The sequence below is a fragment of the Lacerta agilis genome, chromosome 8 (genome assembly GCF_009819535.1).
Source record: "Lacerta agilis isolate rLacAgi1 chromosome 8, rLacAgi1.pri, whole genome shotgun sequence".
Lineage (NCBI taxonomy): Eukaryota > Metazoa > Chordata > Lepidosauria > Squamata > Lacertidae > Lacerta > Lacerta agilis.
Window position 1 is genome coordinate 80,340,661 of NC_046319.1, and position 24,422 is coordinate 80,365,082.

General features: G+C 44.5%; 1 protein-coding gene across 1 annotated transcript; it reads right to left on the reverse strand.

Moving 5' to 3' along the window:
• Positions 1 to 9,306: 9,306 nt before the first annotated feature.
• On the reverse strand, positions 9,307 to 17,517 carry LOC117052082 (cytochrome P450 2C20-like). Its single transcript, XM_033158806.1, has 8 exons — positions 17,341 to 17,517; positions 17,016 to 17,178; positions 15,481 to 15,630; positions 13,329 to 13,489; positions 12,879 to 13,055; positions 12,172 to 12,313; positions 11,069 to 11,256; positions 9,307 to 9,534 (listed from the first exon to the last, which is right to left on the reverse strand). Exons 1-8 carry the CDS (start codon positions 17,515 to 17,517, stop codon positions 9,307 to 9,309), a joined length of 1,386 nt encoding a protein of 461 aa, XP_033014697.1.
• Positions 17,518 to 24,422: the final 6,905 nt, after the last annotated feature.

The window sequence follows — 24,422 nt, forward strand, 5'->3', positions numbered from 1 at the left end:
AAGAAAGTGAAATCTCTCACTGCCTCCATTTCTTCCCCTTCTATTTGCCAGGAGGTGATGGGACCAGTGGCCATGATCTTAGTTTTTTTGATGTTGAGCTTCAGACCATATTTTGCGCTCTCCTCTTTCACCCTCATTAAAAGGTTCTTTAATTCTTCCTCACTTTCTGCCATCAAGGTAGTATCATCAGCATATCTGAGGTTGTTGATATTTTTTCCGGCAATCTTAATTCCGGTTGGGGATTCATCCAGTCCAGCCTTTCGCAGAAAGAATAAAAACATGTAATTCAGGGGAATTTTGACTTGCACAAGCATTTCTCTGGGCAATGCTGCTAGAAAGTTACATGCCCTATGGGACTCTCCCTCCCTGTCCATGAATGAGGAAGGAAGATTAGAAAGATTAGAAGCTCAAGATGCCTGCAGCATCTCAGTATTATGGAGGACGGAGTCGAGTCTCTGCAAATGATGGTGATGATGATGATGATGATGATAATTTATTATTTATACCCCGCCCATCTGGCTGGGTTTCCCCAGCCACTCTGGGCGGCTTCCAACAAAATATTAAAATAAATAAAAAACAATAATCTATTAAACATTAAAAGCTTCCCTAAACAGGGCTGCCTTCAGATGTCTTCTAAAAGTCTGGTAGTTGTTTTTCTCTTTGACATCTGGTGGGAGGGCGTTCCACAGGGCGGGTGCCACCACTGAGAAGGCCCTCTGCCTGGTTCCCTGTAACTTGGCTTCTTGCAGCGAGGGAACCGCCAGAAGGCCCTTGGCACTGGACCTCAGTGTCCATTAAGTGGATTAAAGCAACAAATCCACTTTAAATAGAGGGGGTGGTCCTTTTTGCAGTTTGGAGAGCAACAGGGAAGTGCATTGCAAAGTGTGGAATGAACCAACCATTGCCAAGAGGGTGTGTGAAGGCCCTGCAATCAAATGAGGATGCATGCTCATTGCCATATAGCCACCAACAGCTTTGGCTGCCCCCCGCTAACAAAAATCTTAACTCCTTTCCTTGAATGGCTGGCCAGAACCTGAATGAATAAATGTTTATCTAAGACATTATCGACCATGTCTCTTAAGTCCTTAGCTTGAAATTTGCCTCCTTCACAGCCACTGTACCCTGAGTCGACATGTAGCTGCCTATGATGACCCCAAGATCTCATTCCTGATCTGTCACTGCCAGTTCAGACCCCATGCGGGTATATGTGAGATTAATATCTCATTGCCCAAGCATGCATGTTTTTATGATTGTTGACTATTTTTCAACCACTGCCTTCTTCACCCACTGCTTCTTTGTCTGAGATGCTATCATTTCACCCAAGCCCTTTCAGTGCCTGCGGTCTAGTGGAAGTCACACCAGATTGCCCCAGTTTGCCTAAACATAGGTGATGAGCAGGCTTTGGGTTACAACCAGTGTTTTTCATAACTGTCCAGAAGCAAAGGGCCTTGACTCCGAGGCACTGCATCTGTTTTCATGCAAAAGGCCCCAGGTTCAATCTCCAGGATCTCCTGGTATGGCAGGAATAGACCTCTTTTAGGAGACATCCGAAGGCAGCCCTGTATCAGGAAGTTTTTAATGTTTGATATTTTACTATTTTTATATATGCTGTAAGCCGCCCAGAGTGGCTGGGGAAACCCAGCCAGATGGCGGGATATAAATGATAAAATTGTTATTGTTATTGTTATTATTTCTGAGTCCTTTCCAACTTCACATTATGATTTTTAGGTAAGGTGACCAGAACCACATACAAGTGGGTGGGTGGGTCAGCATATGCAAATGATTTGCAAATCTGTGCCACAAGCCTGTGTCCTGAGTATTTTAAGGTCCTTGCCATGCCTGCAAAAAGGCTAAGGCCAAAGCCCCTGGGAGTGGAGGGAGGCCCTATTTTCATCCATTGGACCCCCTTGGAAACTCAACAAACCTGTTGCCCCTGGAATTGGCAGCTGAATCGGACACATCTGTGGGCAGCTGGAGGAAGTACCATCCACCTTGAGCCTGCCAAGCAAGTCTAGCGTGAGAGAATAGAGTGATGTCTGCTCTTTCCAGGAACTCTTCTCAAGGTGAGACTTTGTTTGGACCCTGGGTGATAAGAACCCAGAGGCAAAGATGGAGGCTATATCAGAATAAAAATGAATTGGTATTGACTTATATATATTAGTACCGTATATCGCGGCGTACAAGACGACTTTTTAATCCCGAAAAATCTTGTCTAAAGTCGGGGGTCGTCTTGTACGCCGGCAACATCTTGGGACGCTACGCGGAGTTCCGTCCCGCTGCTGGCTGCGTGCGCCGTGTCAGCGTGCGTGCGCAGTCTCAGCCGCCATGGAGCCTCTTCCTGCCGCTCCAGCCGCTGCCTCAGCCGCCATGGAGCCCGGGCTGGGTGTGGGCGGCAAGCGCGGAGCGCTCCGTTCGGCTAGAGGGGAAGCTCTCCCCTCCGCTTCAGCCGCCGCCATGGAGCCCGCGCTGGGCGTGGGCAGCAAGCACGGAGCGCTCCGTGCTGCTAGGGGGGAAGCTCTCCCCTCCGCTTCAGCCGCCTCCGCCGCCATGGAGCCCGCGCTGGGCGTGGGCGGCAAGCACGGAGCACTCTGTTCGGCTAGAGGGGAAGCTCTCCCCTCCGCTTCAGCCGCCGCCATGGAGCCCGCGCTGGGCGTGGGCAGCAAGCACGGAGCGCTCCGTTCGGCTAGAGGGGAAGCTCTCCCCTCCGCTTCAGCCGCCGCCATGGAGCCCGCGCTGGGCGTGGGCAGCAAGCACGGAGCGCTCCGTGCTGCTAGGGGGGAAGCTCTCCCCTCCGCTTCAGCCGCCTCCGCCGCCATGGAGCCCGCGCTGGGCGTGGGCGGCAAGCACGGAGCACTCTGTTCGGCTAGAGGGGAAGCTCTCCCCTCCGCTTCAGCCGCCGCCATGGAGCCCGCGCTGGGCGTGGGCAGCAAGCACGGAGCGCTCCGTGCTGCTAGGGGGGAAGCTCTCCCCTCCGCTTCAGCCGCCGCCATGGAGCCCGCGCTGGGCGTGGGCAGCAAGCACGGAGCACTCCGTTCGGCTAGAGGGGAAGCTCTCCCCTCCGCTTCAGCCGCCGCCATGGAGCCCGCGCTGGGCGTGGGCAGCAAGCACGGAGCACTCCGTTCGGCTAGAGGGGAAGCTCTCCCCTCCGCTTCAGCCGCCGCCATGGAGCCCGCGCTGGGCGTGGGCAGCAAGCACGGAGCACTCCGTTCGGCTAGAGGGGAAGCTCTCCCCTCCGCTTCAGCCGCCGCCATGGAGCCCGCGCTGGGCGTGGGCAGCAAGCACGGAGCACTCCGTTCGGCTAGAGGGGAAGCTCTCCCCTCCGCTTCAGCCGCCGCCATGGAGCCCGCGCTGGGCGTGGGCAGCAAGCACGGAGCACTCCGTTCGGCTAGAGGGGAAGCTCTCCCCTCCGCTTCAGCCGCCGCCATGGAGCCCGCGCTGGGCGTGGGCAGCAAGCACGGAGCGCTCCGTGCTGCTAGGGGGGAAGCTCTCCCCTCCGCTTCAGCCGCCGCCATGGAGCCCGCGCTGGGCGTGGGCAGCAAGCACGGAGCACTCCGTTCGGCTAGAGGGGAAGCTCTCCCCTCCGCTTCAGCCGCCGCCATGGAGCCCGCGCTGGGCGTGGGCAGCAAGCACGGAGCGCTCCTCTGCGGCTAGAGGGGAAGCTCTCCCCACCGCTCCAGCCGCCGCCGCCACCTCAGCCACCATGGAGCCCGGGCTGGGTGAGTATACCCCAAACTCTGTTTTTCACCTTGAAAAGTTGGGGGGCCGTCTTATACGCCGAGTCGCCTTGTACGCCGCGATATACGGTAACTTTGTATTACTGCAACATTTTTACATGTAACTGCATTTTTGTAATAGTTTGTTTACGTTGTCTGTTATTGCTTCTTTTTTGTACACTGCTTAGAAATATTTTAAATATATTAAGCAATATACAATTACAGAATCAAATAACAGCAAACATTTGGCATATCAGCAGTACATGTAAAAAGGATGTGGGGGTCTTAGTAGACCGCAAGCTTAACATGAGTCAACAGTGTGATGCAGCAGCCCAAAAAAGCGAATGCTGTTCTAGACTGCATCAACAGAGGTCTATTGTCCAGATCAAGGGAAGTGATAGTCCCACTCTATTCTGCCTTGGTCAGACCATACTGTCCTGTGTCCAGTTCTGGGCAACACAATTTAAGAAGGGTGTTGACAAGCTGGAATGTGTAAAGAAGAGGGTGACCAAGATGATCAAGGGACTGGAAACCAAGCCTTATGCAGAATGGTTGAATGAGTTGGGTATGTTGAGACTGCAGAAGAGGAGACTAAGAGGAAATATGATAGCTTTCTTCCAATATTTGAAGGGCTGCCACATGGAACATGGAGCAAGCGTGTTTTCTCCTGCTCTGGAGGGTAGGACTCGAACTAATGGATTAAAGTTCTGCAAAAATATCAGAGAGAACTTTCTGAGATAAGAGCTGTTCAACAGTGGAATGGACTCCCTTGAGAGGTTGTGAAATCTCCTTCCTTGGAGGTTTTCAAGCAGAGGTTGGATGGCCATCTGTCATGGATGCTTTAGCTGAGATTCCAGCATTGCAGAGGTTTGGACTAGAGTACCCTCGGGGTCCCTTCCAACTCTATGATTCTATGAAATCAAATCCTGTTTCATTTCAATGGCACTAAATTCTATTTAATTCCCAAGAGCAATTAAAAGTGCTGGTTGTTCCCAATGTTATAAGAATATTGGGCTAGGCTTCTACAGCGCAACTGTTCCATCAATGGGCTTTGGGTCCCTTGAGGTCTGCTATCAGAGAAACAAATCAAGGCTACTAAGGAAGCAAGGCAGGCTGTTGGTCTGTAGTTGTCTGTTGCAACAGAGTCTTTCCTCCCCACTCCCCGTCACCTAGCTTGGAGGTAAGGAGCACAGAACAAAAGAGCATTGCAATTTTTAAACCCTTGGATAGTGACCACCCATAATGACCATCCCAAAAATGTCAGAAATATATCACAAAATGGGTTGTATTTCAGATCATGCTCAGATTTCATGTTTCTCAGCATATTTAAAGTCTGTCAGTCAAGATGCGTGGCAAAATGAGTCCCTGTCAGGGAAAATAGGTGGGGTATAAGTAAGTTGTTGATGTTGTTGTTGTTGTTGTTGTTGATGATGATGATGATATGATCCCTGAGTAAGATTGTCTTCCATAAAGGCTAAACAAAATAAAAAATTCCTGCACACGAAATTTCGCATGCACATGAAAGCTCATACCAAGAACAAACTTAGTTGGTCTCTAAGGTGCTACTGGAAGGAATATTTTTGTTGTTGTTGTTGTTTTTACTATGGCAGATCAACACGGCTACCTACCTGTAACTGGTTCCATAAAGCCTGTTATCAAACTGGAGCGCTCACAGGCAAGTGTTTCCCAATTGTTGGTGTTTATACTACATTTTTTTAGATTATCCTTGAGACAGTCTTTAAACCTCTTTTGCTGACCACCAGCATTACACTTTCCATTTTTAAGTTTGGAATAGAGTAGTTGCTTTGGAAGACGAAAATCAGGCATCCGCACAACATGACCAGTCCAACGAAGTTGATGTTGAAGAATCATTGCTTCGACACTGGTGATCTTTGTTTCTCCCAGTACACTGGTATTAGTTCGCCTGTCTTTCCAAGTGATGTGTAAAAATTTTCGGAGACACCGTTGATGGAATCTTTCGAGGAGTTGGAGATGGCTTTTATAAGGGGTCCGTGTTTCACAAGCATACAGTAAGGTTGGTAGTACAATAGCTTTGTAAACAAGCATTTTGGTTTCCCTGTGAATGTCCCGGTCCTCAAACACTCTTCACTGCAATTGGGAGAAAGCCACGCTTGCAGAGCTCAGGCGATGCTGGATTTCGGCATCCATGTTGGCCCTTGTGGAAAGATAACTGCCTAGGTAGGAGAAGTGATCGACGTTTTCCAACATTACACCATTGAGTTGGATTTGTGGCGCTGCAGAGGGGTTGTTTTGTACTTGTTGGTGCAGCACTTTGGTTTTTTGGATGTTGAGTGATAGGCCAAGCTTTTCGTTAACTGCTATATTTAGGATGGTTTGGAGGTCATCCTCTGAGTGTGCGCACACTACATTGTCATCAGCATACTGAAGCTCTATGACAGAAGTTACGGTAACCTTACTCTTTGCTTTCAGCCTGCTCTGGTTGAAGAGCTTTCCATCTATTTGATATGTTATTTCTTCTCCGGTAGGGAGTTTCCCTTTGACAAAGTGTAGGATCACGGCAATGAAAATAATAGAGTTGGGGTAATAACACAACCCTATTTAACACTTGATCCCACTGCGAATGGTTTACTTTGAGAGCCATTGTTATCTGCGATTGTTGCTGTTATATTATAATGGAGGAGCTGAATGATGTTCACAAATTTATTTGGGCAGCCAATTTTCAGTACAGTCCACAGGGCATTACGATTTACAGTGTCAAAATCCTTAGGTCAATAAACATCATATACAAGGGTTGGTTTTGCTTTCTGAATTTTTCTTGAAGTTGTTGAGCAGTGAAAATCATGTCCACTGTCCCCCTAGAAGGCCCAAAACCATTTTGGGATTCAGGAAGGATCACCTCAGATATTTTTAAGAGACTGTTTGCTATGATCTCTGCAAGAATTTTGCCGGCTGCAGCTAATAGATAGATGCCTCGATAGTTTCCGCAATCAGTTCTGTCACCTTTTAAAAAGAGATTGATAATTTTGGCATCCCTAAAGTCTGCTGGGATTTCTTTTCTCTCCCAGATTTTTTCGATGAGCTTGTGAAGTTGTTGTGTAAGTTCAATTCCACCCACTTTGCAGACTTCCACCCACTTTGAAGGCTAGACGACCCTCAGGGTCTCTTCCAACTCTATGAAAACAAATCCTGTTTCATTTCAGTTGCACTGACTTCCATTCTGGAAACTGACTGCTTTTAACAAATGGGCTTCTGCCATTCTGCTTTTGCTGTGTTTATATGTGATATGTGTGGTGTGTGGTGTGTTGGTGTGGGTGTGGTGTGGTTTTAATTATATTCATGCTTAATTGTTTTAAGCCGTTCTTATTTTATCTGAAAGTTGCCTTGAGTCCCCGTCAGGGGGAAAAGCTGGGGTGTAAGTTGCCTTGAGTCCCTGTCAGGGGGAAAAGCTGGGGTGTAAGTACTGTATATACTTGAGTATAAGCCTAGTTTTTCGGCACATTTTTTTGTGCCGAAAAAGCTGCCCTCGGCTTATACTCGAGTGAGGTGGGCGGTGGGGGCAGCGAGAAAGAAGCCCTTTCTCTCCGCTCATGCCGCCACCCACTCTCCCCAGTCAACCATTCCTTAAGAAGCGTACAAGAACGGCGGTTCTTTACTCTCCCCAGGCAGCTTGTTCCATTCCTGAACTGCTCACATAAATGCAAACTTGGCAAAGGAGGAAGAGGAAGGAGCAGCCCAAAGGGCTGCTTTTGGGCTGGTCGTTCCTCCTCCTCCTCCACAGCGGCAAAGGTGAACCGGCTTATACTCGAGTCAATAAGCTTTCCCAGGTTTTGTAGGAAAATTAGGTGCCTCGGTTTATATTCGGGTCGGCTTATACTCGGGTATATACGGTAAATTTTTGTTGTTGTTAATAATAATAATAACTTTCTCCAGCTCTACAATTTCCTTTTGGAGGTCAGGCAAACAGAATTGCACATAGTATTCCAAGGACAATTGCACCATTTATTCATGTATTTATAGAATCATATTAGTAGTAAGAAATAGTAAGCAGTGAGTAGTAAGGAATGAGACAGGCTTTTAGGTTATGCTATGCTTTTAATAGGTTATGTTATACTCTGGATTATGTTATGTTTTAATAGATTATGTTTTAATAAGGATGAGAGTGTTGGAGATATGTGCAAATGTGTATGGTAAATCCGGTCTTTGGGTGTTTGATTTTCGTTGTTGTGTATACTGTGTATATACGGACAATGACAATAAATAAATCTATCTATCTATCTAATCAAGGGAGACAGGGCATGCTCACACTTTCTTGTGTTCCTGATTCTTATTCTTTTTCTCACAGCTAGCAATAATTGCTCCACTTTCATTTTCTCGTGTTCTTTAGTGGCAGGGAACAAAAAAGATACCGGAATTTCTATCATCCGTTTAAATCTTTATTTCCACCATCAATCAAGCTTTCTGCTTTGCTTTAAACAATTTAATGATTACTTTCTTTTTTGTTTTTCCAGTAACAGAAGGCAATGCTCCCAAATCTTTAGCCTTTGGATTGCTTTTAATGAACATGATAACAATGAACCTTTGGACGTGGTTTTTTGTGGGTGTATTCTGCAACATGCCATTTATGCAATAAAAATGCATTCCTAAGGGATTTATACTGGACTACCCACCCGACATTCCATTAGTAATTCTCCAGTGTTTTCCCAATGCAACTGCATGATTGCTGCCAAGAGAGGCACACTTGTGCTATAACACAACGAAAGCAAGATATAAAGCAATGCTCCACAACATTTGTCATGTGAAAAGGACCACGATGGTTTTTTTTATTAAAAAAAATTATTTATTTGGTTTTTCAAATTACAATTTTACAGAGATATATCAAATATCAATCATAAAAACAAGATTCCAAGGAATCTCCTGGACTTCCATCCTCCCCTTTGTGGGGACATTTTTCCCTTTCTAAACAATCAAACAGAAGAAATTCAGAATGGGCAGACTCCTTTTATATTGAGATCTACACATAATACAGTTAAGTCGTAGAGATTTTCAAAACAGTTATTGAGCCAAAAAAAACCCAAAGGTTATACTGAAATCTATGCAGAAGGTTTTCTAGTGAAAGAGATTTTTCTAGTGATTTTCAAAGGAGATTTTTTTTGAAAGAGATTTTCAAAGCAGTTATTCAGACACAAAACATCATTGTGTTGATATTATCACCAAATCAGAGAAACAAAAGGTGTTTGAACACACAGGGACAATTCCCCAAGTCTCTCAGACATCTCAGCTCTTTCGTATCAAGGACCATTCACCGTGGAACCACGCAAAGCTGATAATGCCGTGGAGCGTATCCATTACTTTTGACTTCTGGTGCAATGTCTATTTCTTCCCGCTGCTCAGGCGTTTTCAGATGGAAGTTTTGCAACAGCGTTGTAAGGAATAAGAAGATTTCCATACGGGCCAAACCTTCACCAAGGCAAACTCTTTTTCCTGGAAAAGCAAGAAACAGGCGTTCCATTTATATATACAGGGTGAGTCCTAACCCAATATTTCCCAGGCCATACAATCCAACATTTTTTGCTCTTCTTTTGCATCCCCCTCTCTTTCCCACTACAGATCCTTAGATTCCCCCTAAGGTTAAGCCAAGCCAGCCCTCCCATACGCCCCCTCTCTCCATTCTGGACACATAAAACAGAGGTCCATCACCTGCTCCAAATGGCAGAAAAGCATCCACCTTCTTGAAGGCCCCAGTTTCATCCAGGAAGTGGCCAGGATTGAACTTCCTGGGTGTTTCGTAGTACTGGGAGCTCTTCATGATGGATGACAGGAATGGAATAATGGTGGTGCCCTGCAGAGGAAAGACAGAGACCCCGGAGGCAATGGTTACTGCAAGCGACCCGGTTCAGATATTTCCTCTTTAGCCTGCCTTTATCCCTGGTTCAAATCCCTTAAGGACTGGAAAATGCTCTGCTGATTAGGAGATGGTGCCTTCCATAGGTAATCATTCAATTTAAATGAACCTTAACATGTGGCCTGGGAAGAGTCTCATGACTTGGCAGGAGCCAGGGACAAACATGGTTCTCAAACTTAATCCATTCCAGGAGTCCATTCAACTCCTGAAACTGTTCAAAAACTGTAACAGTTACAGAACTATACATGGAAACAAGTTTCTATTGGAGCCCTGATAGAGGTTCAGTTAAAACATTGCATGTCTTGCCCTGGGTAGCTGCAGAACCATGGCTTCCTCAAGACCCCACCTCTCTGGATTACATCCTTCCAGTTTGAGAGTTGAGTACAAACGAAACAATCTCTCATTCTCCAGCACATAAGCTGTGCATGTGTAGGAACAGTTCTCACCGTGATGACCCTGCCCCCTGGTGTAAATAAACCAGCATTCCCACAGCTTCTGGAAACTTCCAGTAACTTTATCAACTTTGCATGTTCCTTCTGGGAATGAATGGCTCACCCCAACACTCCCTCCACTGTCAAAGGCAGCAGGCCTCAAACCACCAGTGGCTGGCTGACACAAGCAGGAAATAGGCTCTTGTGCTCCAGTTCTTCCTGTACACGTCACATGGGCATCTGTGGGGTGAAGATGCTGGACTTGTTGGGCCTGTGACCTCATCAAGCAGGTTCTTCTTATGTTTCCTTTAAAATACTAGCATTACTTTAGGTCAAACTACTTCAGATATAGGAGTAAAGATTGCTGAAGTTATCTAAGGTAGGTTAGTGCAGTTATTACAGGATGTACTGATGTATACTGATGTACATCACTGCCCTACTAGAGTCCTTTCCCACTGATGTGGGATTGCTTTTAGGCAATTGGGGAAAATATGAACTGTGAGTATATTGCCTCTCCACTTAGCGCTTTGGGTGCTGCAAACTGACAGCTTCTTCTTCCTCTAGATGCTTCCTCCTTCTGCTTCCTCTACATCTGGGCCACTGTTGATTTTGAACTCATGGTGATGTGAATACCTGGCTATTGTTTGGAAAGCAGACGTGCACACCTCCATCTCTAAGATCTTATCAAAACTTACCTTTCCTCTGCTCTTTCCAGGCAAGGTACATGTTCCATGTCTGAGTGCTGTGTTCTTGTTCTTCATGTTGTTGTTGCTGCTCGGGAACTTTCCGTGTGAAAACACACTCTTTAAAGCTCAATAGGAGCAAATGGCAACCCACAGAAAACCCAAATTGATGTTTGCTCCAACTGAGTGGCAAAGAGGAGGTTTTCGTGCAGCAAAAAGCAACAAAACCCAAACATGGAGCTTCTAAACGCAGACGTTTGTCTGGAAAGAGTGGGGCAAAAGGTGAGTGTGGATAAGCCCTAACCTGCAGGCGTAAATCTGAACTAATATTTCTGTTAGCCACACGGCTCACTTTACCTTGGGAATGGTGAACCCTCGGAAATGTGCTTCCTGGGTGACTAAATGAGGAGCTGCCACTGGGGAGAGGTCGAGAAACCGCTGGATCTCATTGATGAAGGCTTCTGTGTAGGGCATCTGATTCCGGTCCTCATAGGAGGGGCTGCGGTTCCTCCCAATGACCCGCTCAATCTCCTCTTGGATGTTTGCTATAAACAATACCGTTGGATTAGAGCTAACAGGCGATTAGGAATTGTTAGATATAGTTATAGGAGGAGGAACCATGGCTCAGTAGTTTAGAGGCTTGTAACACCCTACATTAATTTAATAACGAGGCAGCATAGAAAGTATGAGCAAGTTTGACCTCCTGCTTTGCATGTAGAAGGTTTGTTCTCTGGCTTCTCCAGTTAACAGAAGAATGTAGAAGGAGATGGAAAGGACCATTCTTGCATGTAGTCAGGGAGCAGGAGAGGCCTACAGACAGTTGCACATGGCAAAGGAAGGTGTGCTCTGCAACAGTGTGGAGGCAGGGGAAGTAGAGTGGAGGGTTGCCCTCAGTGCTATTTTTAAAGAAAAAGAGGTGCTGGAACTCACCATGTTCTCTTAGAATGGTCTCTTAGATCAGGATGTTTCGAAGTTCCAGAGAGACTGGAATAAATTTATTGTTTATTTAAAAGATAATTGAAAGAATCTGAAGACACTAGCAGAACTGAAGTAAATCCTACAATGTGGACTATAGTAAAGATTAAAAATTGTGCGATTGTATTGAAATAAGTTACCTGTTGAGGGGGGAAGTGATGTTGAAAGCTCGGTAGAGTTATCTGTTTTATTGTTTTAATGGCAATGGCGGCCACCTGAGTAGTGCCAGAACTGAGTTCCGGTGAGTTCCCCCAGAATAAAAACTGTAGTTGCCCTCCAATATTTTATTCAAGTTGGTTCCTATAAGTCCCAGTGTGATCGAAGGAAGGAACTGGGGTTTTGACCCAGTTGAAGGGAGATGATCCCATGATTTAGAGCTGGAAAAAGAGAGTCCTGGTTTATTTAGCAAGGGAGGAACCCATCAGCCATCCAAACAGACAGGAATCAAGAGTGAGCGAAACAGATTTGATCTTGTTGTTTTTTACCTTCCATCTCTGGGTATCGTAGGAGTGCCAGAAGCCCCTGCCTGATGGTGTTGGCGGTTGAATTTGTCCCTGCAAAGAATAGGCTGAGAACTGTAGCAACCAAGTTTTCATGAATGAATTCTGAAGCTGGGTTTGTTTTCTCCTGACACAGAAAGAAGAAGAAGAAGAAAAGAGCAATGTTATCAAACCTGGAGCTAATTCATACGTCTACAGAAAGGTTTTGTGGAAGGCTGGCTGGCAAGATTTCCTTTCCAATCTGATTCAAAGTATCACAGGATAGACTGGTAAAAAATAATGCTGAGTTACAGAGGTATGAGAAGCAGCATCCTGCTGGCCCATCTTGCCCAGCATCCTGTTCTCACAATGGTCAACCAGATGCCAATGGGAAGCTCACAAGCCCAGGAACCAGTTGAAACTACAGCAAGTGGTCAACTGTACAGGTAGAACCTAGCCATTGAGCAGGGAAGGTGTTAATTCAAAGAGCGATGGCAGGTGTTTGGGGGCATATATAGGATGTTCTGCTGGTTCCCCAGTTGTGTCTTCTATGAAAGAAATGAGAGCTAGGGAGAGCTTGGCAGATCCCAGGGAATCATGGAATTGTAAGGTTGGAAGGGACCACAAAGGTCCTCGAGTCACAGGGGAGAAGAGGAAGACAGAACAATGTCATACAACAATAATATTAGCATACAAATCCTAGATACTCCTACCTGCTCCATTTTGGCCAGGAAGCAGTCAATGAAGTCCCGAGGGCAATTTGGATCAAAGGACTCCTGGTGCATCTTGACCCTCTGAGAGATGAAGTTTGTTAACTTCTTCATGTACCTGGGCACTTTTTGCTGAGGCCCAGGCAGGATCCGCATTAAGCTTGGGAAAAAATTGCAGATCTGTGAAGCAAAAGCACATTCAGCCCCATCAAGACCTACCCTTCCTTATTGACATGCATCCCATGGTCTGGACCTTAATATTCAGCTCCTGAACTATGTCCCAATTGTCCCATCCTCCAGAAGCAATTAAGCTTACAAAAAATATAGACAGAGGCAGCTGAGGGCATTGACCAGCTCACACTCTTCCTTACTTCCTGTCGTAATACAGGAAGCAGCCTGTGACATCCAAGGGGCTGGTTTTAGGACTTGCATCGCCTCCCACCACTTCCTTACCTGTACCCAGGTGGACAACATAACTAATGAGGATTTCTTCATTGTGTCAAGTAAAAAGATGAAGTCCTTGTCCTCGTATTCAAACCGGTTGCCAAAAACAATGGAGCAGATAACGTTTGAGACAGCATGACTGAGGTGAATGGTTGGATCAAATGGGTGCCCTGTGGAGGGGGAAAGGGGTACAGCTGGAGTGTGTATTTACTGGGTAGCTAGTGTCTGCCATATCTAGTTTTGCATGCTGTGTCTGCCATATCTAGTTTTGCATGCTGCAGACAGTGCCAGCCTCCTTTTTACTTAACTTTTCGTAAAACCATGCAGAGACAATATTTAGTACATGCATATCCTGCTTTCCAAACCCAAGGTATTCCCCAGAAATAGTTCCTTAAGTGAGTGTTCACATAATGTGCTGAAAAATTCCATTCTTTCCTATGGGATCATTTCTGATCTGTGACTTGTCTGGTGTCTCTGGCCCCCACCACTCCATAGTTTCTTCTTGAAATGGCTGCTGCAGAGTGGGCAAACTCAGGCTGTTCGGATATCTGCATCTGTGCAGTACATAGCAAGGTTTGAGATAACCAGCCTCATATAGCCAACATAATTAAGTCTAATTAATACATGAAGGGGTTAAGACCATAGAGTAAGCTGTCTTGCGAGGCTTACCTCACCCTGGTATCCTTCAAATGTATTGGAGAAAATGATCTGGTGGGTAGCCTTGAAACACCTTAGTTTATTGTTGTTTCAAGCATCATGGTCATAGTGACTAGTCTTAAAGTAAGAGTCAACGGCCAGTCTGGTTGATTTCTGTATGTGAAAAGGGTGGGGCACCATCTTGGTCTTTTACTCGTGCATCAAAATGTCTTGGACTGGTAATGTTCATGGGGATGAGCTCCTTAGAAAAACAGTGCTGGTGTTGCTGTGGTTCTATTCCTTTCCTTCCTCTGTTATTTGTGCTAGTAGCTTTGCAAAAAAAAAGCCTTGGCAAACCTCTCAACCATTTATCCCACAGAAATAAGCAGCTTGCAAATAAATGCTGTTATAGTTTTTTTTTGTGGGGGACTACCCCTAAAAACTAGAAATTAATAAATGGTAGGATTTTTATTATTTGGGATATGAAGGGAGAAGTACAAGCTGCAGAGGGATTCCAGGGCTAACCTGTGCAAAATGACCTGGCCAAGCCAGGCCCTTAAGAAATAATACAGGGCCATTGAGAGCTATTAGCAATGCAAGAGAACTGCCCCCTACCCCTTGCCTTGAGGTGTGAACAGAGACTGGGGGTATGGACAGTGGGCAGGGTAACTGGGTGTGAGGTGACAGGACAAGGGAGACTTCAGCAAGAGATGCTGGGAAGAAGAAGGAAGAAGAAAGACTGGGATCCATATTCAGCAGACCCCTCTTGAAAGGATCATGCTTGCAAGATCTGGACTGGAAACACCATTTACCTTCCCAGCAGAGGGTTACCTATTTATCTACTTGCACTTCGATGTGCTTTCAAACTGCTAGGTGGGCAGGAGCAGGGACTGAGCAACGGGAGCTCACCCTGTTGTGGGGATCCGAACCACCGACCTTCTGATCAGCAAGCCCTACGCTCTGTGGTTTACCCCACAGCACCACCCGCATCCCAATTTTAATACACAAAAGCATTCTGCACCTAAAACTCAACTCAGTTAAAAATCATGAATGGGCTTTTTAGCAGTGTTGCCATATTCCCAAAAGTGAAGATCCAGAAAAGTTGTTGATGTTTGGGGGAACATCTCCCCCAAAATATTAAGTTTCGGGGCTTTTTGGTAATTTCTATGAATTTTTTAAAAAATTACCCCCCATGCCATATGTCTGTGTTTTCCCAGACATTTTGCCGATTTGCCAAAAATCTGCCTGGACGCCACTCTGCTGCCCAAATCTCAGTTGTGTCTGGGAAAATACAGGTGTCTGGCAGCCCTAGCTTTAAGAAGATGGAAGGACTAAGAATGCCAGCCAAGATTCAGAAAAAGAATCAAAAGGCAAACATGTTGTATCTGGGAGATTCACCAAACCTGAGCACAATTCCATGTTGTTTTCTTAGAAGAAAGAGCAATCCTTCTCTTGGCTACTGTGGCAATATTAAACCTTTTCACCCTGTTGAGGGAAAGCATAGATGAGTGGCCAGAATATTCACCTTCCGTTTTCCGCAGCACTTGCACCAGGAACTGGGCCTCCTCCTGGATCCGCTCCTCGATGGATCTCTTCCCCATCCCAAAGTTCCTCAGTGTTATGAGGGAGAAGCGACGGAGCTGCCTCCACCGTTCCCCGTTGGTTGGAACCACTCCTAGAAATGGAGAGACGCTCCACAAATCAGAGAAGGCAACATGGAAAAGAGCAGAAGAGTAAAATGAGAGAATGAAAGGAGCAGCAGAGCAGTAAAATAAGAGAAATAAAGGGGGTGAAGCAGGGGAAGAGTAAGGATGGAACTAGTTGGGAGACGTTTGGCCTTTGAAACCTTTTCCTCTTGTCCCCCCCTCCCCCCAGCTGCATCTCCATCCACCAAGATATTGTCAAAAATCAGTTTTGAAATCACACAGCAATAATCATTTTGACCCAGCAGTGTGCAGCAATATACCCATAATGCTGGTGATCTTGGTTGCCTCACACTGAGGGAAAACAAGGCAACCAATTGCGAGGCTCTGCCTTCCCCTCACGCTGATGGAGAACAGGGCAGATGATCGCCTTCACTTCGAGGCACTGTGGCACTACCGGAAAGCGGATCAATTTTTCTCAGCCAGCACAGCAGGAAAGCAGCAGCAGCCACAGAGGATGTGCATCTTCGCTGGCTGCCACCACTGGCTGCCCCACTGACAGAGGCTTGGTGCACCCATCTGATCCTTCCATCATCCCCATGCCTGTTCTCCAATTTCAGACATCACGATATATCGGAATTTCATGGTCTTTATCTCCTGGTTTATCATGATGTTGGAAACCAGATATCGCTCAGCCCTAATCTGTTTTTAGTATACCTAAAATGCTTTGTTTGTTAGGCTTGGCTACCCCACATGTTGTTCAAAAGATTGCTTTGCACAGGTAACTACCATAGAGTTATCAAAATTTTCAAAAGTAGGGGCTTCGTAGCTTGGCCTTTGAAAAACGGGATCCTTAGTAATTAGGAAGCACTGTCATAGAAGACCTAAAAAAAAATAAAAATGGATTTCTGTCATCCAGAGCAAACCAAGTCCTGTAGTGCTACCCCTAGAGTTGGCACAACCGAACAGGACAAATTCATGCCTGCACCATTCTTCAGACTCCACATGATTTTTAAAGCCTCACCCTTGTCTTCCATCATTCCCAGCACATTCACAAAGCCAGAAAGGATTAATAGGAAGAAACGGAACATAGGAATCTGCCTTAGATACATAGAGTTGGAAGGGATCCCCATGGTATTCTAGTCCAGCCTCCTGCAATGCAGGAATGCCTTCCACCGGCTCAGACCCCCTGGTCCATCTACCAGTAACTCAGCAAACTGACTGGCAGCTGCTCTCCAGGGCCTTGAGCAAATGCCAAAGACTGCAGCTGGGACATTCTGCAGATACAAAAGCAGATACTCCAACACAACCCTTCCTGAACTACCCTGAGGTTTAGGGGTATAGGCTGGTATACAGATTGGTTAATAATTAATTAATTAAAAGTCTTCCTCTAACATTGCATCCAAATTTCTCCCACCGTATTTCGACAAGGTGTCATCCAAGGCCGGAATTGGTCCCCTTCCTCCAAATGTTTCTGCGTTATCTACAAGTGCTTCCTTGATGATTTCATAACCGCACAGCACCACAATTGGCCGGGAGCCCATGTAGACAGTGAAGACTGGACCATACTGCTCCCGGAGCTGCCAAGAGATCAATCAATCAATCAATCAATCAATCAACCATGTCTCAAGACGAGGATCCCTGCTTGGGGACATCCGGTTCACACCCCCTCAAAATTGTGATCCTTGGGCCATGGCCCCCATGTCGTCCCCCCACGCTACGCTGCAGAGACCTATACTCACCTTCCTAAAAGACGTGACGATGTCCCGAATATTCAACTGAAGCAAGTTGCCCAGCAAAGGCAACGGGGTGGGGCCTGGGGGCAGTTTGCGCTTTGTGGCATCTCTCCTCCAGGTTAGGATAAGCAGGAAGGTGATGCAGGAGACCAGCAAGAAAGGAAACACTCCAAAGAAGTCCATTTGGGAGCTGACGGCCCTCGTTGACTTTGCTGCTCCTGGTACTTTGGTTCTGCAAAGAAGAGGATGGGCGTCCCAAGCGCTGCCTATAAATCCAAGGAGCCTCCCCCTCACCCCCACCCCCCACAGAGATAGACTATTATTTTCTGTAAAAGTGCAAGCAGAAAGAATAAAAACCTCTGATTCAGGGGAATTTTGACTTGCACAAGCATTTCTCTGGGCAATGCTGCTAGAAAGTTACATGCCCCTGTGGGACTCTCCCTCCCTGTCCATGAATGAGGAAGGAAGATTAGAAAGATTAGAAACTCAAGATGCCTGCAGCATCTCAGTATTATGGAGGACAGAGTCAGAACTTTAAGTCTGTGCAAATGAAGTGGACTAAAGTACCAAATCCACTTTAAAAAGAGGGAGTGGTCCTTTTTGCAGTTTGGAAAGCAACTGGGAAATGCATTGCAAAGTGTGGGATGAATCAACATTGTCGGGAAGGTGTGGGGAGGCCTTGCAATCAAACCAGGATGCATGGTCATTGCCATATAGCCACCCCCTATTTTTATCTGTGTGTTCCCCTAACAACACTCAACAACTTTGGCTGTCCTCCCTTCCCCCCCCCCCAACAAAAACCTAACTCCTTTCCTTGAATTCTGGAACCTGAATGAATAAAAGTTTATCTAAGGTATTATCTTTTTTTTTTTATAAGATTTTATTATTTTCCAATAAAACACCTTAAAACAAAATACAACAACAACACAAGGCATAAAAACAACAATAAAACAATAACAATAACAATGACAATAAACATGAAGAGAAAAAAAAAGAACATATACATACCTTAACCATTACCTATCTTTATACTTTCCTTGTTACTAACTTCTCAATTTGGGGACTTCCCCCATTCCCTCCACTGTCTTCAAAGTCAAAAACATCTTAAAGGTAGCTTTGTATCTTGTTCTTTTAACATTTGCTCAAATTTTCAATATGCTTAACTTTACACAGTCATAAACTTAATCAACTATAAATCTTATCTTAATAACAAATCTTAACTCCTCTTTAACAAATAAATCATTCATACAAAAATTTTCTTTTGCCAGTTTTATCTAATATTACCCTATTAAAGCCTCTAATTTATCTCTGCTCAAATATTCAATTTTACTGATTTAACTAAATAATCTTTAAATTTTTTCCACTCTCGTGACACCGTCTCCTCCCTCTGGTCCCGGATTCTGCCGGTCAGTTCTGCAAGTTCCATGTACTCCATCATCTTCATCTGCCATTCTTCCACCGTTGGTATCTCTTCTCCTTTCCATGTTCTTGCCAATAATATTCTAGCTGCTGTTGTGGCATACATAAAAAACACTCTGTCCTGACTGGGTATCTCTTCATTGGTCATGCTCAGAAGAAATGCCTCTGGTTTCTTACAAAAGGTAACTTTCATTACCTTCTTGAGCTCATTATAAATCTTATCCCAGAAAGCATTTACCGCTGGGCACAGCCACCACATATGATAAAAGGTACCTTTCGCATGTTTACATTTCCAACATACATCTGACATTTTGGTATTCATCTTAGCTATCTTAACTGGTGTCAAGTACCATCTGTAAACCATTTTCATTATATTTTCTCTTAAACTATGACAAGCAGTAAATTTGATACCTTTCTGCCACAATCTCTCCCAGTCATCCATCATAATATTATGTCCTACATCTTTCGCCCAATCTATCATTGACGATTTAACCAGTTCATCTTTCGTATGCCACTCTAGCAAGAGATTATACATTTTGGAAAGGTTCTTAAAGTTCGATTCTATCAGTTCTGTTTCCAGTTTTGATTTTTCTACTTGAAAACCAACTTTTTTGTCCATCTTAAATGTTTCATATACCTGATGATAGTGCAGCCAGTCGGGGACCTGACTTTTCACCTGATCGTAGCTTTTTAGCTTAAAAGAGTCCCCTTCCTGCTGCAATATGTCCATATATCTTAACCAGTTTGCAGACATGTTCGGTCTCTTATAGGCCTTGGCCTCCACTGGAGAGATCCATCTAGGGGTCTTTCTCTCTAACAAGTCTTTATATCTAGTCCAGACCTGATACAAGGATTTTCTAACTATATGAGACTTAAAAGTTCTGTGGATCTTAACTTTGTCATACCAAAGGTATGCATGCCACCCAAACATATTATCATGACCTTCCAAGTCCAACACATCCACGTTCTCTAGCTTAAACCAATCCTTTAGCCAGCAAAAGGCCGCTGCTTCAAAGTAAAGTCTTAAGTCCGGCAGGGCAAAGCCTCCTCTCTCTTTAGAGTCTGTTAAAATCTTAAACTTAATTCTTGGCTTTTTGCCCTGCCATATAAACTTTGATAAATCCTTTTGCCATTTCTTAAAGCAGTCCAGTTTATCCAAAATTGGTATGGCTTGGAATAAAAACAGCATCCTTGGTAGGACATTCATTTTTATCACAGCTATTCTTCCCATTAACGACAGTTTTAATCTTGTCCATATTTCCATATCCTTCTTTATCTCCATCCACAGTTTTTCATAATTATCCTTGTACAGGTTCAAATTCTTGGTTGTGAGATTGATACCTAGATATTTTACAGATTTAACAAAATTGAGGCCAGTGCCTTCTTGTATTCTTTGAATCTGTTCTGCACTCAAATTTTTACCTAAAACTTTGGTTTTCTGCTTATTTAATTTGAAGCCAGCTACAAGTCCAAATTGTTCAATTAGTTCCAAAGCTCTGGGGACACTGCTTTCCGGTTCCTGCAGGGATAGCATCAAATCGTCTGCGAAGGCGCGTAGTTTGTATTCTTTCTCTCCCACTCTAATTCCTTTTGTCTGTTTGTCTTTTCGGATCATATTTAGGAGGACTTCCAGGACCGTAATAAAAAGTAAAGGGGAGATAGGGCACCCTTGTCTTGTTCCTTTCTCAACTTCAATCTCCTCCGATATCACACTGTTTACTATTATTTTTGCTCTTTGTTCTGTGTAAATGGCATTGATGCCATTTAAGAATTTCTCTCCAACTCCCATCTTTTCCAAATTCTTTTTCATAAATGTCCAAGATACTTTATCAAATGCTTTCTCTGCATCAACAAACAATAGTGCCGCACCTGTGTTTATGTCTCTCTCCAGTTTTTCTAAAATGTCCACAATAATTCTCGTGTTATTGCTTATTTGTCTTCCTGGCAAGAAACCTGCTTGGTCTCTATGTATATAGTCTTTCAGCACTCTTTTCAGCCTTGTAGCCAAAACATTTGCAAAAATTTTATAATCCACATTCAAAAGGGATATTGGCCGGTAATTTTTCATTAGGGTCTTATCTGTGTCTAGTTTTGGAATCAGTGTGATAAAGGCTTCTTTCCACGTCTCTGGTGCCCTATCTCCTTCTAGTATTTTATTGCAAATTTCTCTTAACGGCTGCGATAGCCAATCTTTCAATGTCTTATAATATTTTGCTGTTAGTCCATCCGGTCCTGGAGCCTTCCCCATTTGCATATTGTTTATTGCATCTTCTATCTCTTGTGTCGATATTGGGTGGTTGAGGGTTGTTAATTTTTCCTCTGGGACTTTTTGCAATCCATTCTTTTCCAGAAATCGGTCTATCTCTGCTTCATCTATCTTCTCCTCCTTGTACAGTTGCTTGTAAAATCTCTGAAAACACCATCTGATTTCCTCCGGTTTCTCTACGTTTTTTCCATTTACTACCAAGTTGCTGATGACATTTGTCTTTTGTCTTTTCTTTAGTTGCCAAGCCAGTAATTTTCCACATTTATTAGCAGATTCAAATGTTCTTTGTTTCATCATTTTCACTTTCCATTCAATGTCCTGATTCATAATATTGGCATATTGGGATTGCAAGTATTTAATTTCTTTTTGGATTTTGATACATCTGGGATGTCCTCTTAATTCTCTTTCCTTTTCTTTGATTAATTTCAACAATCTCTCCATTTCTGCATTTTGTTGTTTCTTCTTTTTTGCTTTTTCACTTATGAGGAATCCTCTCATTACCGCTTTACTTGCATCCCAGGCAATCCTTTTCTCCACTTCTGAGCTCCAGTTGATTTGAAAATATTCTTTCATCTTCTTCGCTGCTCTTTCCACTAGCTTGGTAAAAGTTTATCTAAGGTATTATCATCAACAATGTCTTTTCTGAGATGAGGCCACCAGAATTGTACACAGTATTCTTACTACAGTGAATCATAGATGGGCATAATAACATTGAGATATTGACAATTTTATTTTCATTTCCTAATAGTCGCTAGCTTGAAATTTCCCTCCTTCACAGCCACCACACCCTGAATCCACATCTTCATGGAACTGCCTACGATGACCCCAAGGTCTCATTCCTGATCTGTCACTGTCGGTTCAGACCCTATGAAGATATATGTGAAATTAATATCTCATTGCCCAAGCATGCATCTTTTTATGCTTGTTGACTATTTTTCCACCACTATTTTTCTTCACCCACCGCTTCTTTGTAGGAGATGCTATCATTTCACCCAAGACCTTTCAGTGCCTGCGGTCTAGTGGAAGTCATACCAGATTGCCCCAGTTTGCCTAAACATAGGTGATGAGCAGGCTTTGGGTTACAACCAGTGTTTTTCATAACTGTCCAGAAGCAAAGGGCCTTGACTCCGAGGCACAGCATCTGTTTTCATGCAAAAGGCCCCAGGTTCAATCTCCAGGATCTCCTGGTATGGCAGGAATAGACCTCTTTTAGGAGATATCTGAAGGCAACCCTGTATCTGGAAGTGTTTAATGTTTGATATTTTACTAGTTTTATATATGCTGTAAGCCGCCCAGAGTGGCTGGGGAAGCCCAGCCAGATGGCGGGATATAAATGATAAAATTATTGTTGTTAAAACAAAATCGAAAATTCTTTCTAGTAGCACCTTAGAGACCAACTGAGTTTGTTCCTGGTATGAGCTTTCGTGTGCATGCACACTTCTTCAGATCTGAAGAAGTGTGCATGCACACGAAAGCTCATACCAGGAACAAACTCAGTTGGTCTCTAAGGTGCTACTAGAAAGAATTTTCGATTTTGTTTTGACTATGGCAGACCAACACGGCTACCCACCTGTAACTGCAATTATTGTTGTTGTTATTGTTATTATTTCTGAGTCCTTTCCAACTTCACATTATGATTTTTTCTGTTTTCATGCAAAAGGCCCCAAGTTCAATCCCCAGGATCTCCTGGTATGGCAAGAATAGACCTCTTGCTTCCCAAAACCCATCAGAGCCTGCTGGATCAGGCCAAAGGGGGCCCATCCAGGCCAGCATTGTCTTCTCACACTGGCCAACCAGATGCCTCAAAAGGGAAAACTGTAAGCAGGACCTGAGCACAAGAACATCATCCCTGTCACTTCCAGCAACTGATATTCAGAAACATTGCTACCTCCAACTATGGAGGCAGTTCATAGCCCTCCTGGCTAGTAGCCATTGATAGCCCTCTCCTCCATGAATTTGTTTAATCTTTTAAATCCAACCAGGTTGGTGGCCATCCCTGCCTTCTGACGGAACCACACACTTCAGACATCAGTTTACCGTATGCTGCGTTTACATTCTGCTAACTAGCCAGTCGGTGCGAAGACTGAGAGACTGTTATCTTCAGCCGTGCCAGAAAGAGGTCGCTGCTACCCTCCGGTCGATGGAAAGACTCCAGACGAGTTCCATCGTTCGACTAGGTGTTGCATAAAGAAAGACTTTCTTTACCTGTCCCGAAGGGTCCAAGATTCAACTTCATTGGATGTTCATAAATTCTAGTGTCATGAGAGAGGAAGGAAAACATCTCTCTATCCCCCTTCTCTATTCCATGTCATTTTATAAACTTCCATCATGTCACGTCTTGCACACCTTTTCTCTGAAAAACCCCACTACATCTTTTCTTCATGGGGGGACTCGCTCCATCCCCATAATCTTTCTGGTTGCCCTTTTCCAGGCAGAAGACCCTCCCATCAGATGTCAAGGAGATAAAGAACTATATAACTTTTAAGAGACATCTGCTGGCAGCCCTTGATCGGGAAGTTTTTAATGTTTGATGTTTTACTATTTTTATATATGTCATAAGCTGCCCAGAGTGGTTGGGGAAACCCAGCCAGCCAGCGGGATATAAATACTAAAATTGTTGTTGTTGTTGTTGTTATTTCTGAGTCTTTTCCAACTATACATTATGGTTTTTAGCTAAGGTAACCAGAACTGCATAAAAATATGTGTGTGTTGGTCAGCATAGGCAAATGGTATGCAAATCTGTGCCACAAGCTTGTGTCCTGAGTATTTCAAGGACTATGCTACACCTCCAAAAAGGCCAAAGCCAGATCCCCTGGGAGTGGAGAGAGGCCCTTTCCCCATCCTTTAGACACCCTTGGGAACTCGACAAACCTGCTGCGCCCAGAATTGGCAGCTGAATCGGACAGTCGGAGGAAGTACCATCCACCTTTTTCATGCCCATAAAAAGCATGTCTAGCGTGAGAGACTAGAGCAGGGGTAGGCAACCTAAGGCCCATGGGCCAGATGCGGCCCAATCGCCTTCTCAATCCGGCCCACAGACGGTCCGGGAATCAGCATGTTTTTACATGAATGGAATGTGTGCTTTTATTTAAAATGCATCTCTGGGTTATTTGTGGGGCATAGGAATTTGTTCGTTCCCCCCCCCCCCAAAAAAAATATAGTCTGGCCCACCACATTGTCTGAGGGACGGTGGACCGGCCCACAGCTGGAAAAGGTTGCTGACCCCTGGACTAGAGTGATGAAGAGCTCTTTCCAGGAGTTATTCTCATGGTAAGACTTTTGTAGGTGAGACAAGACTTTGTTTCGACCCTGGGTGATAAGAACCCAAAGGCTCTTTGTAATAACTTTGTATTACTGCAACATTTTTACATGTAACTGTATTTTTGTAATAGTTTGTTTACAT